The 17,465-nt window shown below is 42.1% G+C and overlaps 1 protein-coding gene across 1 annotated transcript in view; it reads right to left on the bottom strand.

Annotated features, from left to right (window-relative positions):
• Positions 1–575: 575 nt before the first annotated feature.
• FNDC1 (fibronectin type III domain containing 1) overlaps positions 576–17,465 on the bottom strand; it is a 79,728-nt gene continuing 62,838 nt past the window's right edge. Inside the window, exons 18-24 of the mRNA XM_006868483.1 lie at positions 15,217–15,447; positions 12,275–12,383; positions 7,124–7,203; positions 3,997–4,026; positions 3,039–3,200; positions 1,704–1,826; positions 576–691 (exon numbers count right to left, since the gene is read on the bottom strand). Of these exons, the coding sequence (XP_006868545.1) occupies positions 576–691; positions 1,704–1,826; positions 3,039–3,200; positions 3,997–4,026; positions 7,124–7,203; positions 12,275–12,383; positions 15,217–15,447 (851 nt within the window). The remainder of the gene's footprint in view (positions 692–1,703; positions 1,827–3,038; positions 3,201–3,996; positions 4,027–7,123; positions 7,204–12,274; positions 12,384–15,216; positions 15,448–17,465) is intronic.

Below are 17,465 nucleotides of genomic sequence, written 5' to 3'. Positions count from 1 at the left end.
GTCTAGTAGTGAGCAAGTCCATAGTAGAAGAAATCTTAATTGGGATATAGCTGCTTTGGTGGTGTTTTTAGCAATTTCGTTCTACTGCAATACAAAGAGATCTGAAGCACACATTCAGCAAGCTTTGGAGGAGTTCAAAGGAAAAAAAAAAAATGAAGAGCATGTTTCGCGTTCCATGAAGCAAGCACAGCATGCTCATGTTGTTCCCTGGAGACACAGAAATGTCTGAAATTGTGTCAGAAAAGTTTTAAAATTGCTATGAAGCTGCTGTGGCATCTCCAGTAGCTGCTGGTTTCTGATGTCTCTGGGGATCTGCTCTTACAAACAAAAACCATGGAGAAGCAATGTGGACATCACAGTTGAATTCTGTTTGTAGTCCAGGCCGTGAAATAAGACAACATTCCAGATGGGAGACAACAGGAATATACAGTGTCATCATCTGCTCTTCTGGACACCTGGAGGCAGGTGAGGTGGGACGCCATCTTCGTCTTCCTCTGCAAGCTCCCTGCTCAAGCCTCTTGTTCAGGTTAGTCCAGGGGGCAGGACAGGTGACTCTCAGCATGCCTGTTCTGGGGCTACCACTTTCCTGGGATGGACACCCCACACTCATACCAGCCCACATAATAGAAGGGGGTTCCGAAACCAATGTGACCAAAGCTGACAGGTTCCTGGCGATACTGGCGATAGTAGCCTGGAAGGTGAAAGGAAAAAGAGGAGAGGGAAATGTGTCAAAAGTCCCTGAACCAACATGAAAAAACCTCACCCTTAACAGCCTCCTTCCAGATGAGCAGCTGTTGAGTCTGAACCACTGATCTTGCAGTTCAAACCGACCATTCGGTCCAGTGCTTATCCTACAATGCCACTCCGGGACCCTTTTCAGATGGTAGACCTCTGATAAGTTGTTCTTATGATACCTGTCACTGCCAAATAAACATAACAATTTTTAAATCATGGTTTATGAGGCTCTTCCCAGGCACGATCTGGGGGATAATGCAGTCCTCACATCTGGGACACAGGTAGACAAATGTATTATCGATGTACTCTCTCTATAAAAGAAGATAATTTTACCCAATTGCTAGGAAACACTCAGAGCTCTAACAGCTGCTAACCAACAGGTTCAAGGTTGGAACCCACCAGTTGCTCTGTGGTAGAAAGATGTAGAAGCCAGACTCCATAAAGATGACCACCTCAGAAGCCCTCTGAGGCAGCTCTGCTCTGTCCTACAAGGGTTGCAATACATCAGAGGTCACTCTATGGCAGTGGGTTTCATTGGGTGTTGATCACTCACTATGAGGCAGGCCCTGAGCCAGGTTAACAATGGTGAGCAGATCCCCATCCAGTCCTCACAGAACTCATGATTTCCTAACCCTTCTCACTTGCCATTATCTGTACTGTGACTTTGCACATACCGATTTTCACCAGCTACCAAGCATGTTCTTGAGAACAGAGATGACATTATATGCTTCTTTGCAATCTTCCCACCTCCCCGAGGCCCAACCTGAGTGGAGTCAGCTGCAGCACATGGCAGGGATATACTGCTGATTTTCTTGCTTTCTTTCTTTTTTCTAAGCTTTAAGATCCAAAATGCTGCCAACATCGCTTATCCAATGATAAGTGAAGGTGGAGCTACAGTGAATTTTCTCTCCCGGTGAATGCTCTTCTCACACCCCCAGTGTAATATATCAGGCATTTGTTTTTATTACCTGGGATGGTAGGGAGGGCTTCTACGTAGGACTGAGGCCCTGTTCTCCCATCAAGATGTGAATCCACAAACTGGCAATGGTCTTCACCTCTTCCCCAGCTGTCCCCAATGCTGTAGAATGTATCTGCACAAGAGAACACAATGGGCCAGTAAACAGCCAGAGAATGGCATAGGGTTGAAGAGTTTGTATGCACTCTGGAGTCTCTGTAAACTGGACACACTGTTTCAACTCTGTGTGCCATACTGTGTCTGAAAAATCACAATAATGCACTAACTTCCTATGCTGTAAGGATTCAGCGAGATCATGTGTGCTCAAGTACTTTATAAGAGTTCAATAAATGGACAGTGTGACTAATCATAGTGTCAGCGACTGGACAGACTGTTTTACTCCTTAGATTGTTTTGTCTAATAATTGGGTTAGATAATTTGTTACAAAATGATTATGACAGGCATGAAGTTCTGTAAAAATAGAGGACCTATTTTCATTCACAACTAGGAGGACAGGGTGTGTTTGTATGGCGTGTGATGCTGTCCATGGTACTGAACCTCGCCTGCATAGTAGGACAACGTTGCTTCTCCCAACCCAGGCTACTTAATTCTGAAACAAGAGAGGAAAAGGGTGGTGGTAGGACAGAGGAAGAGAAGACAGAGACAAACAGAGTGAGAGTAATGGGAGATGCATAAATACAGAGAAACTACCACGGTAGGGGATGAGAAGGGATGATTACAGTTAGCAAGAGAAAAACATACACACACACACACACACACACACACACACACACACAAAACCCAAAAAAACCTGATCAGTGACAAAATAGAGAATACCTGTGGCAAAATTTAAGAATTATATGCTCAAAATTTTTTACAAGTTTTAGGTTTTGACATCTGAAATAACAAAAGGATGAATGTCTCAAATGTCAGCTGGAGAGAAATGGCAGGATTGAAGTATTAGTACTTCAAAGTACTCAGGTGATTTTTTTGCCTTAATTTGACCACTATGATGAAAATACATTCTGACACAGAACGTATTTTACTATCTTTTCCCTGTGAAGTTGTACTGGTAGTGGGGATAGGGTAGGAGATTTTTCCTTGATATAGTCTTTACCCAATAGTTTTTTGGACTTTATTGCTAAAAAGTAGTGGGTGTTTTTTGTTTTTAAATGTATTTGGATACCCAAAGAAAAACTAGTAAGTCCCAAGTGGAGATGGTTGAAATGGTTTGTATTTTGGCCAGTGAGGCGTGGTAGGTAGGTCCAGGTGCATACAGGTACACCTCCTTTGATCAAATGAACACCTCACAAAATCAAAATTTCCCATACCTTCCCCAAAGACCTACCTTTTAGGTTGTCACTGAGGTAGATCTTATACCGCAGGGAGTTACAGAGAACGACCCCCACGAACTTCTTGTACCATGTCCGCTTCACATACTGCCGGCCATGGCAGTCCGTGTAGCCAGGGTCGTGTTTGAAAGCAAATGGGATCCAGATGGGCTCTCCGCCTTGACAACACAACACACTGTGTAAATTCTGGTGCTTTGCTTAGTCTAACCCTGCTCAGAGTGTCAGGAAATTGCGCTTCTTCACTGGCCTTTCTCTCCTCGCGGGACTTTTCTGAGGCAAGTGTGCCTGTTGCATTCCCATTTCTCAAATCATACCACCTTCTTTCTCTCCCCCATCTTTCTTAGTCTTTCTTAAGTGCAATCGGGGATTTCCCTTCACCGGAACAAGTTTCAAGTCTTAGCAATTCAAAAAGGGGTTCTTAGAGTTGGCAAAAAGCCTTTAAACTCAGGTGAAATAAGCTGTAATGACGAATGTGACATTTTGGGATACGGCAACCACCCCCTAAGGTCTCTCAGCACGGTCTCCTGAAGCTTCATCAGCATGCATTCAACTATTTTTGAACAATTTCAAGAACCCAAAAGGGCTACTGCAACATACATATCTACTTTATTTCTATTGGCTGCCCATCATGGTTTTTCATAGCTACTAGCTTTCCGCTCCCGTAAAGATTTACAGCCTTGGAAAGGCTGTACAGGGTCATTATGAGTCAAAACCGACTCCATGGCACATAACCACGACCACCACCACCACCAGTGGCTCTACTCGAAAATCCCCACATCATTCTTTTCCTTAGATCAAGGAGCAACAAAACCATAGACATTGCCCCCAATTTTTTTTTAATGGAAAAAAAAAAAAAAGGTTCAGCGTCTATATTTATGAGTAGTCACAACAACCTCGTATTCAATATTGACCTTGATGACAAAACTCTCAAGAGGAACAAGGCGAGAAACCTACCTGGTGGCCTCACCACAAGCAGAGGGTTATCTGTGGAGGGAAAAGGCAATAACGGGCATTACTATCACATGGCACAAACACGCCAAACTCTGTAAAATGTTAACCAAACTGGAAGAGATTTGTAAAAATGATGCTGATATGATATGATCCAGATGCTTGCCTTAATTCTTACTTTCCAAGCATTTTCTTTTGAGAACTTCTCTTCCCCAATTGTATGGCCTTGCTACTTACAGTTGATGCTTGAACAATACAGAGGTTAGGGGCACCAACCTCCTGGAGTCAGAAATCGTGTATAATTAGAGTTGGCTATTGAATAACATGGGTTTGAACTGCACAGACTTTTTCTCCTGTTGTTATTGAGGAGAGCTCAAATGTTGTGAAGAGCCAGTTAAAATACCTCATATATAGAAATTGTGGGCACCTCACATTGGGTTTTGACATTGGTTTGTTGTTCTTGTTAGGTGCCATTGAGTCGGTACCAACTCATAGCGACCTTATGCACAGCAGAACAAAACACTGTCCAATCCTGGGCCAACTTCACTACTGTTGCCACGCTTGAGTCCATCGATGCTGCCACTTGGCTAATCCATCTCATTGGGGGTCTTTCTCTTTTTCTCTGACCCTCCACCTTACCAAACATGATATCCTTCTCCAGCGACTGGTCTCTCCTGAAAATATGTCTGAAGTATGAGAGACGAAGCTTGGCCATTTGGCCTCCAAGGAGCACTCTGGCTGCACTTCTTCCAAAATAGATCTATTGGTTCTTTTGGCAGCCCATGGCACTTTCAATATTCTCCTCCAACACCATGACTCAAAAGCATCAATTCTTCTACGGTCTTCTTTATTCACTGTCCAGCTTTCACATGCATATGAGGTTATTCAAAATACCTTGGCTTGGGTCAGGCGCACCTTAGACCTCAAGCTGAAAACTTTGCTCTTCAACACTTTAAAAAGGTCTTGTGCAGCAGATTTGCCTAATGCAATACGTCGTCTGATTTCTTCAGTGCTGCTTCCATGATGGTTGATCCAAGAAGAATGAAGTCCTTGACGACGTCAGTCTTTTCTCCATTGATAAGAATGTTATTTATTGGTCCAGTGGTGAGGATTTGTGTTTTCTTTACATTGAAATGTAATCCATACCAAAGGCTGTGCTCTTTGATCTTCATCAATAAATGTTTTAAGTCCTCTTAAAAAGTTCAATAGACTCACTATTTTTTAAAAATGTCTGTGTTTGGTGGAGAGTTCTTTTGGGGGGAGAAGCACAAGGGGACATCAAAACATTTGTGGAAAAATTACATTATATTTTCATTCCATTTTTCTATGAACTGTTTTAAGCCCCCTTGGATAAGAAAACTATCTTTTCAAAATGGTCTTTCAGTCCCAGAGTATATGTAGACATCACTTCTTACTTCCAGGCAGATTTCAGATCTGAGTTTATTGGTGCATATTTTTAGGTTTGAATGATTTGGTTTTTCTACAGATTTTTTATTATGCCAATTCAGATAGTAGCCCAAAGTCTGTTTTATTTTTGGAAATGCAGCCGTAAGCACAGAGATAGTCATTACTTTTTCAAACTAACCACTGAATATGGTTGCCCCTCTCTCTGTTACTAGTGAGAAGCACACCTATTACATGGAACAGTTCCTTTGCCTACTGCCCAAGTATAATATTTTCATAAAAGACATTTCCCACATATTTTGATTCTTTCGATGTTGAATCATTATACCTAAAGACACCTTCCTGTGGCAAATCTTCTAGCATTATGCTACATTTAGAACATAAGCTAATTAAATGGAAACTAGAACCATTTTTGTTACAGAATTGGCCTGGCTTGGGGCTGCAGGTTAGTCTGAACTTTCCCGTTGGCTTGCTGTACAGAAAGGTCACTAACCCAAGAAAAAGTCAGCTTCTCATGAGCGCTTTCAGACCATAGACCATCAGAATATATTCCTAATGAGCCCTGATAGAGCAGTGGGCAAACATTGGGCTGTGGACCACAAGGTTGGCCAGTTCCTATTTGCTCCAACTATGATGAACAGCCTCAGAAACCCTCTGGAGAAGTTCTACTCGTCCCTATGGGTTTCCATGAATCCAAATCAACTAAACCCTGGTTTAGGGTTTAATGCGCAGTTACCACCATCTGTTATTGAAAGCTTGCATGTTGCTGTGATTCGGTGGAGCTTCCAGACTAAGATGGCCTGAGAAGAAAAGCCTGTAGAGTTACTTCTGAAAATCAGCGAATGCCAAGCTATGGATCACAGCAGTTCAATCCAAAACTGACCACGGGGATATTGCAGGTTGGGGCAGGTTTTCTTTCAGTGTGCCTGGGGGGCTGACTTGATGAGAGTTAACAATCAGATTTCCATACACCAGCATGCAAATGCAGGGAACCCCTCTGAATGATGCTGCTGTTACAAATAACAGTTCCACTGACATACCGATACAAGTAAAGCCATCTCCTCCTACTATAAAGGCAGGAGGGATAAGTCATGGGAGAAAGATATCATGTTTGGTAAAGTAGAGGGTCAGAGAAAAAGAGGAAGACTCCCAATGAAATGGGTTGGCACAGTGGCAACATTGATGGGCTCAGGTGTAGCAATGATTGTGAGGTTGGCCCAGGACCAGGCAGTGTTCCATTCTGTTGTGTATAGAGTACCTATGTTGGAACTGACTCAATGGCACCTAACAACAATGCAATTTCCTCCTCCTATAAAGGCAGCATCCATTACCTACTAGAGATGCAACTGCCTCTCAGAACAAAGCACATGTATGCTGTTCAGCTGTTTGCAACACACAACAAAATAACTCAGACATGATCTTTTCCCAGATAACATTCAAACTTGTCATGTTTCCAGCATTGCTGAAAACAAGATTCTTTCCTTTCATTAGGCATTTAACCTTTCCCTTCCCTAGACAACCCCAGTAAAAATTACTCTTAATTTTATTATCCAAGCTTTAACATAGGAGAAAGAAAACAATGTTTATTTTGTCAAGAGCAATCCAACTTGTTCTTCAGTAGAAAAGTAAGGATTTAACTTCTTTCTTTGTTACTCTATAGAAACCATTTACTCTAGATTTCCCATTGTGTTTTTAGAGTAAGCAAACATGAATGTGATGTCATCCCTACCTGATTCTGTAACGAAGGAGACCGAAGGGCTGATAGGCCCGTAACCATGAGGATTTTTGGCTTGAACTTTAAAATAATACCTGAAATCAGAAGGCACATTTATGAAACAAACATGTTTTAAACATTTCTGTGAAATACGACAGATTCCAAAACAATGCAGCAAATACTTTGGGTCAGACTTTAAGTTTGAATCTTAATTTTTATTTTATAAATGCATATAAACTGTGTTTTTTCATATTTCTCCTGAATTTTTGATGTTTGGATGACTTCTCAAAATAATACATAGTAACAGCATCGACGTGTGGGTCAAGAAAACAGAGGGTACATACTGAGCAAATGGGCATGACTTAAAAGCATCAGGAGCGGTCACTTCCTGGAGACCCTTTCAAAGTCCACCTCTGATGATCTGCTCCTCCAATCCCACCCTGTTAGACTAAGGGTCCCCTTGAGTCCCACAGCCCTGGAGGAGAGCCTGGAGGAGCAAAACTCTACAAAGTACAATCCAAATCTTAACCCAATTTTTTTCTTTAACTTCTTATTGTAGTTTGAGTGAAAGTTTACAAAACAAATTGGTTTTCATTCAGCAATTTATATACATTTTGTTTTGTGACACTGATTGCAATACCCAACATGTAACAACAGCATTCTTCCCACTTCCTCCCTGGGTCCCTGTTTCTAGTCATCGCTCTTTCCTGCTCCTTCCTGCCTTCTGAGCTTTGTTTGGGAGCAAGTACTGCCCTTTTAGTCTCATATAGTTGATTATTCTGAAGAGCACATGCCGCTCTTGATGGGCTTGTCTGTCCTTTGGCTGGACATTGATTCCCAGTGACGGGTTCAGTTCAGAACTGAAGGGTGTTTAAGGATCATAGTCTCAGAGACCCCACCAGTCTTTAACAGACATGTCAGTCAAGTCTTTTTTTATTGTGAATTTGAGTTTTGTTCCACCTTTTTTCTCACTCTTTCCAGAATTTTTTTGTACCAATCAGAATAGTTGATCATGGTAGCTGGGCATCATCTAGTTCTTTGGGTCTCAGGGTGGTACAGGCTGAAGTTCTCATGGCTCATGGACTACTTCTGGATGAACTGTTTCCTCCCATTTTTTATTTTCTTCATGCTTCTTTCATCCGGTCAGGAAGAGACCAATAGTTGGATCTTAGATGGCTGCTCACAAGCTTTATGAGACCCTAGTTGCTATTCATCAGAATAGGATGTAGAATGTAGGTTTGCTGACTATGTTATGCCAATTGACCTAGTTGTCCCCCACAACTATAGTTCTAAATCCTCAAGCCCAATAACCCAATTATTACTGGAGCAAAAAAGTGGATAGAAACAGACCAGCACTGTGATTATGACGTACTACATCTATCCTCAATCTGCCATGTTTCCCTTACTGCCGGGATTCCAGATATTATATGAGCTCCCTAAGTCATCACTTAAAGGTGAAATAATTCCCCCAAAACAAACAAAAAAATCCCGATTGCCAGTGAGGTGATTTCAACTCATGGTGACTCCAGGCATCACACAGAATGACCCATAAGGTTTTCATGGACTGCTGGGTGTAAGAATCCTTGTACCTAATGTCATTCTACCACTTTACTAAGCTTTTCCTATGGCTTTTGGCCAGCAAGAATGTTGAATTCAGTGTTTCATTCAGCTGGCCATTTAGGGTGGGTAACAAAATATTGTAAAAAGTATGGTGGAACTCCTGGTTGGTTTGGAAAATTAAGTGACTGAGATACTTTATTTGATCACATTTGGCATACAGATTAGATGTGCTAACTAAACTGCACTGAATTTTTTAAAGGTGAATTATTTATAATCAGAGAGCTAAGGCTGTACATCTGTTGAGCCAACTCACCCTGAACATCACCCTAGGGTGCTCTGCCATCCCCCCCCAAAAAAGCCCATTTGGTAAAGTGAGTCTCATTAAGTCTTTCAAAAAAGCAATTCATATCTCATTTAGGAGATTAAAAAAAAATTATTTCATTTAAAAAACAGTAAACAAAAAGCTATGCAAAATTAATGAAGAGACAGCAGCGTCATGCTCTAGGCCCATGGACTGAGTAAAACTGTGTGCCTGGGCAAGGCCTTGGCTTACAGAATGTGCCCTTATAACATGTAAACAAATATGTATTTTCTATTTTGTTTTATATGTGTGCATCAAATATTTTTGCTTTGTTCACTCTTATAAGATGTAATGTAAGTGAAATATAAGATATAAATGAGAAGAAAAAAAAGCTACGCAAAATTAAGACCATCTGAGCTTCCAAATATCAACTTACTCAGCAGTTTGTGTTCTCCCGGTTATTCCTACTTGTACTCAGTGGCTGTAGAGTTATTTAAGGTGAAACTCTGCAGCCAGTTCAAGCGATGGAGCTGGAAGATGTCAACACTACCAGTCAATCTCTACCGAAACTGTTGCTCTTTAACCCAAAAGGGACTGAAACATAAGGAACCCAGAGAAGAACGTACTCCTCAGTCCAATCAACACATGAGACTGAAAGGGCAGCCATGTGCCTAAACACAGGCTCAGAAGACTGGGAGGGGCAAGAAAGGAGGACACATGGAACTGCGGAGCCCAAGGAGAAAGTGGGAAGAGTGTTATTACACTGAGGAGACTGCAACCCAGGCCAAAAATCAAAATTTGTACAAACTGTAGAATGGAAAACAAATTTGCTCTGAACTTTCACCCAAATGACAATCAAAAGTGAAAACAAACAAAACAAAAACATAAGGAACGACACTTGTCCTCCGAGGCGCCATCCATTTGGTATTTCTGCTGACTAGTTTCCTGAGCAGTAGCTGGAATTACTCTGATGCAGCTTCTGCAAGCTCACCATATGAAACCCTCAGTGTGTAATTAAGGAGATGGCAAAAAATGACTAATAGGCTGCGAGAGACCATTCTGGTTTCTCTTTTGTATCAATTTGGGTTAACCATTGAAACCCAAGTTCCCGCCACAACGACTTTCCCTGTCTATCTGGTTGAGCAGAGAGAGAGGCCAGAAGCACAATTCCAAAGACCTGACTCAAGCCCATGGTCTTTTCAATTGCCTCACATACATGTGGCAGTTGGACAGTGAATAAGGAAGACAGGAGGAGAATCGATGCATTTGAATTGTGGTGCTGGCAAAGAATAGTGAATTTGCTATGGATTGCCAGAAGAATGAACAAGTCTGTCTTCCAAGAAGTACAGACAGAATGCTCTCTTTGAAGCAAGAACGGGGAGACTTTCCCTCTCATGTACTTTGGACATATTATCAGGAGGGAACAGTCCCTGGAGAAAGACATCATGGTTGGTAACGTAGAGGGTCAGTGAAAAAGAGGAAGACCCTCAAGGGCATGGATTAACACACTGGCTGTAAGAAAGGGCTCAAACATAGCAATGACTGTGCAGATGGCACAGGATTGAGCAGCGTTTTGTTCTCTTGCACGTGGGTCTCTATGACCAACAATAAACCAATCTCCACACTTCCCAAGCTGGAAGAACCTAGTAATTGTTCAGAGGGTTCAGAACATCTGTACAATAGGGCCTTTGGGAGAAGAGACAGCTAGTTCAGTAACACACCACAGCTTGAGTATGGGTTTCATGCTTTGCCCACACTCACATTTCAGGGAAGGTTTCGCGATGACCATTACCTTCAAAACCAGACAAGAGAAGAAATGAGCAGTCTCCCTCTTTTTACTTTGGGAACAAGCTTTGCATAGTTTACACTCAGGGCTACAAATACTAGATCCCTGAATGGCACTCGGGCCAGCCAGCCACTGCCCAGTGTATGCTTGTAACACCTACTAAGGTGCAAGCATCTTTTTTGAGTGATGAAAATCAACATCATGGATTTTGAGCACCAGATTAAGGAATCTTGGTGGCACTGAGTGTTAACTGTTGAATTGCTAATCACAAGGTCACCATTCCACCCACCAGCTGTTTCTAGGAAGAGGGATGAAGTTGTTTGCTCTCGTAAAGATTTATATTTTCAGAAACACTAAAAGAGTTCTGGCGTGGTACTCTAGGATAAGTACTCAACCACAAGGTCAGTTTGAACCACAAGGTCAATGGTTCAAACTCATCAGCTACTCATTGGAAACCCTAGACAGGGTAGCTATGAGTTCGAACCAACCAGATAGCACTTAATACCAACAAGGAGAAGTTCTACTCTGCCCTTTACAGTCGCTATGAGTTCAAACTTTTAAAAATAACTTCATTAATGTCATACATGAAAGTGATATTGACTAATGTCACTACCTGAGCAACTAGAAATGAATCAATGTCTTTCAACACAGAGAACAACCTTTGTTGCTTACCATTTCCCTAATGGTAGGTAGTGTTTTGGAGTCCTGGTATGGCACTGTGGCATAAAGCTCTGGACCACAAGGTCAGTTTGTACCACAAGGTCAGTGGTTCAAACTCACCAGGTACTCCTTGGAAACCCTATACAGCATCACTATGAGTCGAAATAGACTCCAGGGCACTAAACAACAGCAACAAGGTAGTGACTGGTGTCTGGAAGACAATATAGGCAGTTTCAGAGGTATGAATGAGATCTATTCTTAAGTGTGTCTTTAAGAACCTGTAGGTCAGTTGGAACAGATGCATACATACATTTTTGTTTTGTTTTCATTTTTTGTTTTTAGCCTTACTGTAGTGCAAGCAAAGGCTCAAAGCCTTTTCAGTGATTTAAAAGCTATACATGCAGCAAGTGAAGGTGACTGTGATGAAGAATTTATTGCAAGTAAAGGTTGGTCTCATCATTTCAAAATGAGGGCAAATTTTTATAACATTAAAGGAATCCTGGTGTAGACTGTAGGATAAGGATTACTCCTCAGAAACCCTATACAGGGTTGCTATCCATCTGAACCGACTCAATAGTACTTAGCAAAATCAACAAAGAGCAAGTAAGAATTGTTTGTAAGTTGGATGTTCATGGCCCAGAAGTGTCAGTATAAGCAAAATAGCCTAACAATTAAACTAGAGATAGTAATTTTCTCCTAGGAAAAATGCTTGACATATAGGAAGCATTCTTTAATACTCTGTGAGAACTAAAATAGAATTCAAAAGAAATCATCAATACATCATGGGCAATCTTCTCATTTTTGGTGGCCATGCAAATAAGGTCTCCTTTTTGGTTTCCAAGTGAATGACATTGCATACCTTGTGTTTGGCTTCAGGTTCTCAATGGGCAAGTGAGTCACCGATGAAGCTTGAGTGGACCACTTGTTCCTGATGAAGTCTTCATAGGATGCACTGTAGACCAAGTAACCTGCAAATGGAAATCAGGAAGAAAATCAATGGGCTTCAAGGAGCCAAATCCCACAAGAGGTGAAACTCACAGGAGAAGGCTGGGGATAAAGCAACACCAGAGACGCAGCTCCGTGAGTGGGGCTCAAGAAGACCAATGGCCAAGTCTTTAGAATTTCCAGACTGTTGAGGTCACAGAAGGTGAGCTTACAACAGAGATTGAAACAACAGAGAACTGGATCACAAAATTCAAGAAGGAGGAAAACATCAACAAATCTTTAAGATCAAATGCATTTAGCAACATGTGATCATTATGACCTTACCAAGAGCCATTTTGGTGATACAAAAAGAGTGGAAGGTAGATTAGGTTCACACAAACCACAGAGGGTTAAGCTGGGAGCAGAAGCCAGGAGGAGGTAGCTCAGAAGGCCTCTCTGCCTTTCCTCACAGCTCCCTTTGAGGAGACACATTCTTTTTGTGATTCAACAGATACTGAGGTTGCACATAACAATGACACACCACGTAGTGCTCGCTATATATATCCTAGCTTGGGATGGAGGTTAAGTTGGCACAGCTCCTCCTATTCTTGACTTCTAGGTTTCATCAGCTAATGATTGTTTCTCTGAATGTAGTTCATTGGTTTTTCTGTTTAATCTTTGTGTCTGGATTTTGAGGGCTCCGAGGTTTCAAGAATGTATTTGCTTTGTTGTTGTTGTTAAGTGCCGTCACGTCGGCTCTGAACCATAGTGACCCTGTATACGTTTTCCAAGGAGTGGCCGATGAGCTTGAACAGCCGACCTTATGGTTCAATCTGATTTTGCAGTCCAGCGCATTAACCCACAGTGCCACAACTCTTCGACTTCACTGCTGTCCTTAATCTAAATGAAAAGCAACTGCCTGCAGGCATATTTGCTCTCCAGGAGTTTCAAATCTTTTGGATTCCACCTTGTTATATATACACTGACTGACTATGCAGAAAGAAAGAACAAAAGGAAATTAGCACAGCACTGGACATTTCCCATAACTACCCGAATACAAATGTCCTTCTGGTAGATTCCGATGAGATCGCTTGTTTAAGATGTGCCACTCATCTGTTAGTCGAGGTTTGCATTTTGCTATAATGGTGAACAGGTTTCAGACTAAGACAAAGAAAGGCCTAGTGATTTACTTCCCAAAATCAGTCAATAAAAACCCTCTGAGTCACAATGGTACAATCCTGTTGTGCATGGGAGCCATCATGAGTCAGAGATTGACTTGATGGCAGCTAACAGCAGCAACACATATGAAGGAATTTCAAAAAGTTCATGGAAAATGAAATTAAGAGATAACAGGATTTTTCCATGAAGTTCTTTTGTGTATCCATTTGACTTCTTAAGTTTTCCGGGGAAAGAGCCCGAGTCACTCACTGAAGAAGTGCCACACTATCTTCTCCTTTCACTTCTTGGGGTCTGTTGGGTTTCCTCCACACTGCACCTGTCATGCACTGGAATGTTCCACAATCAGTTTAACAGGAATTGGCCTCACTCTACATGAGAGAGCCTCAATCTCTCTAAACACCTCCTCTGTGATATTTGTGTGAGTGGCGTGAGTACTCGAGATTAATGTGCTGGGGTCTGGTTTCCAGTTAAGTGTAGGGTATGTGACAGGTCTGATGACAGGCCTTGGCATGCCTGACTGATTACAAAGTTAACGAAAGCACCTGCATCCTAGAAGCATGACCTCTACAAACTGATCAAAGGATTATGCCAGAGATACTGATGTGGACGTTGTACTCTCTGAAGGCTTAATCATCTTTCTGTGAAATCGTATCTCAACACATTTATCCTCAAATACAGGAGTCGCTGGGTGGTGCAGAGTTAAGCACTTGACCACTAGCCAAGAGATGTGACCCCATGCAGAGACTCCACAGGGGACAGGCCTGGCAAACTGCTTCTGAAAGATCTCAGCCTTGAAAGCCCTAGGGAGCATTTGTATATTGCACACATGGGTCACTGTAAGTTGGAATTGACTTGAGCTCAACTAACCCTAAAATATATTGGTATGCTTGGAAGAGTCAGATGAACTCGTGAACATTTCGTAAGCCAAGAGCTAGCTCACACATTCATTAGCTCAAGGTCCCTCAGCATTTTCCTTTCACATTCAATTCTCACAATCTGAATTGGTTTTGCAACCAGTAGGCATGGAAAAGAGAGGAAGAAGAAGAGTCCCATTCTGGGATTGACTCAGACACGGGAAAGTGCAAGTATTTTTGTCACTTTTGTCACAGACTCTACTTTGCATGTGACTACTTGTAGTTCCTGGTCATTTACAGAAGCATAAAATATTAAAGATGCAATAGCATTGTATATATAAGGACAGGTGAAGTAGCTAGCTCAGGGTTACAGAAGCTAGTCAGGACTAGGATTCAGGTCTTCTGATTTCCACGTGGTGCTCTTTTTACTACCCAATAAAGCATCCATCATTGCCTATATTTCATCCTCTTTAAAGATGACATCATTATTCATTCATCCCATCAGTCCATCTACACATCTAGTCATTTGCTCATTAATTTATTCACTCATCCATCCAACAATCTCCCCACCAACCCACCCACCTATCTACTCATCTATCATCCATCCAACTATCCGTGCATACATACATTCACCCACTCATCTATATATTCACTCACCCACCCACATATTCATACAACCATCCATCCATCCATCCATCCATCCATCCATCCATCCATCCATCCATCCATTTACTCATCTATCATTTACATATTCATCAATCCATTCATCCTCCATCAATCCCTTATCATCTGGATTTCTCACCTACAGCTCAATAGGAATTCAGAGAATATGCCTTGAACACACCTGTCACCACATCCCCTGGAGTGGCTTTGTCCCAGTCCACGATGACAAATGAGTGGCAGCCTTCCATAGCAACCACAGTGATGTTGCGGGGAGCATGTTGAGGGGGTAGATCATTCTTTCTCAAGTCATTTGGAATGATTTCATCCAGGCTTTCCACTTGGAAGTGATCTAGAGCATCCGTCAAAGAGCATGGAGCTGAGGGATCCTTACTTAGGTATGTCACATAGGGAGCTGGAAAAGAACAGACACGTCCAATCAGATTTCTCTCTATGGAGACAGGAACATAACATCTACTACTCCTGCCATTCAGTCTCTCTCCCTGAAGACACAGGTTCTAGGGCCACTGGACCAGACCTCAATCTCAAAAGCATCCCCCAGCTCTTCCTAATGACCCTTATCTGCCTATCAATCTTGTGGCGTCAAAAGATCCTGATGTCCCATCAATAGCAATGACTACATCCTCAAAATGATTATGAAAGATTCCCCAAACTATAATTCAATCTAACACAGGTCTACAGAGTCTTGCCATCCCTCTGTCTAAACATTTGGGAAAGTGTGAGTCAGGTCCAGATTAACCCTTAAGTAGGATTCTCTCGAGTTCATTCCTAGATTGTCTTGGAGTCAGAAAAAGAGATACACTGACCAAAATACACAACCTCCAGCTGACCACTTCTCAACCCCAGGGAGCTTCCCCTGAAGGTTCACAACTCCCCTCAACCATCTGGAATATCTGGGTATAAAACCAGGTCTGACCAGCCTCCTGCATTATTACTCCTCTGTACAATCACAGTTATTCACAGTCAAAAGGTCAAGCTTTTTCTACACCCATTATTACAGTCTGTACAAAAGTACTAGAAGAACACGGACTGCAAGCCCCATGTTCCAGTCGAGGTTACTGATGCTGAGGGGAACCACTAATCAAGGCTTAGACAGGAAACTAACTCCTGTCCACCATTCTTTATATTATATATAATTCTTTACGAGCCCACCAGCCACTCCTTGGAGACCCTCTCTAGGGTCTCTGAGTTGGAACCAACTCTATGGCACTTAACAACAGCAGCAATTCCTTATGAAGTGAGAAATGCCAAGGAATTGAGGTCGAGGCATGACACATGCAAGACTCTCAGGTGCTCTCAAGTTACAACTTCTGATCATTTCTAAACATTCCACTGCATCTTTTGGCACTGGGTTCTCATTCCCCTTGATGGTTTCAATGTAATATTTAGCTTCTCTAGTTTCCAATCATTTGTATACAGTTCAGTCTTTCAAGCTTGTCCATGAGTCTCATCAGGAAGTCTTGGGGAGTAGTCCTATTATGTCGTATAAAGTTATAGACATGGGAAAACAGCCTTAAAAGAGTTCCTTGGGATGACTAAGAAAAGCTCAGAAAGGGATTCACTTTCTGCCATGGGACTGGAGACAGGGAAACCCGGGGGCTGTGGGAAGCTCGGCTGTGCTGCTCTCTGGCATAGAACAGCATTAGCACGTGACTCAGGAATGCTACCTTTAGTTCCTAGTCTTATGCTTCAAGTCCTTAGGGTTTAGGCACCCCATGACCACATCGTAGCTGGCAAGAGCTATCTCAACTCATGGCAGGACATTTGTTTTGGAAACAGAAACGTGTGTAGTCTAAGCTGTTCCTTGTCTCCACTTCATACTATATGAATCCAACTGTCTCATTAGTGAAGTTCATTAAGGGCATGGGAAAGGAGGGCGAACAAAGAGAACAAAACATGTCTGAGGTCAATGTAATTTCCTACGTGAAATTGTTTTAATAACCAAGAGAGCAGAGTACAATAAATTTCTGGATCCTGAGTCTTTGAGAAGAATGAAAATTGTAGGAAACAACTGAAGGAAAACAGATTTAACTTCAGGATATTATAATGATCACTCATGGCGACCTCTAGAGGACAGAGTAGAACTGCCCCATAGGGTTCCCAAGGCTGTCAATCTTTAGAGAAGTAGACCATCACATCTTTCTCCCTTGGAGTAGCTGGTGGGTTCCAACTGCTGACCTTCTGGTTTGTAGTCCAATGTTTCACCACTGCACCACCAGGGCTCCTTATTAATTTGTTGTTGTTGTTGTTAAGTGCTGTTGAGTCAGTTCTGACTCACAGTGACCGTGTATAGGATTCCCAAAGAGCCGCTGATTCTAATTAGTTTTGGACTGGTGACCTTGTGGTTCAAACCAACCTTGCGGTTCAGTACTTTATCTCACAGCAATAAAGTACCAGGACTCCACCTTGTTG

The sequence above is a fragment of the Chrysochloris asiatica genome, unplaced genomic scaffold, assembly GCF_000296735.1.
Source record: "Chrysochloris asiatica unplaced genomic scaffold, ChrAsi1.0 scaffold00117, whole genome shotgun sequence".
Classification (NCBI taxonomy): Eukaryota; Metazoa; Chordata; class Mammalia; order Afrosoricida; family Chrysochloridae; genus Chrysochloris; species Chrysochloris asiatica.
This window is presented reverse-complemented; position numbering and strand designations above follow the sequence as displayed.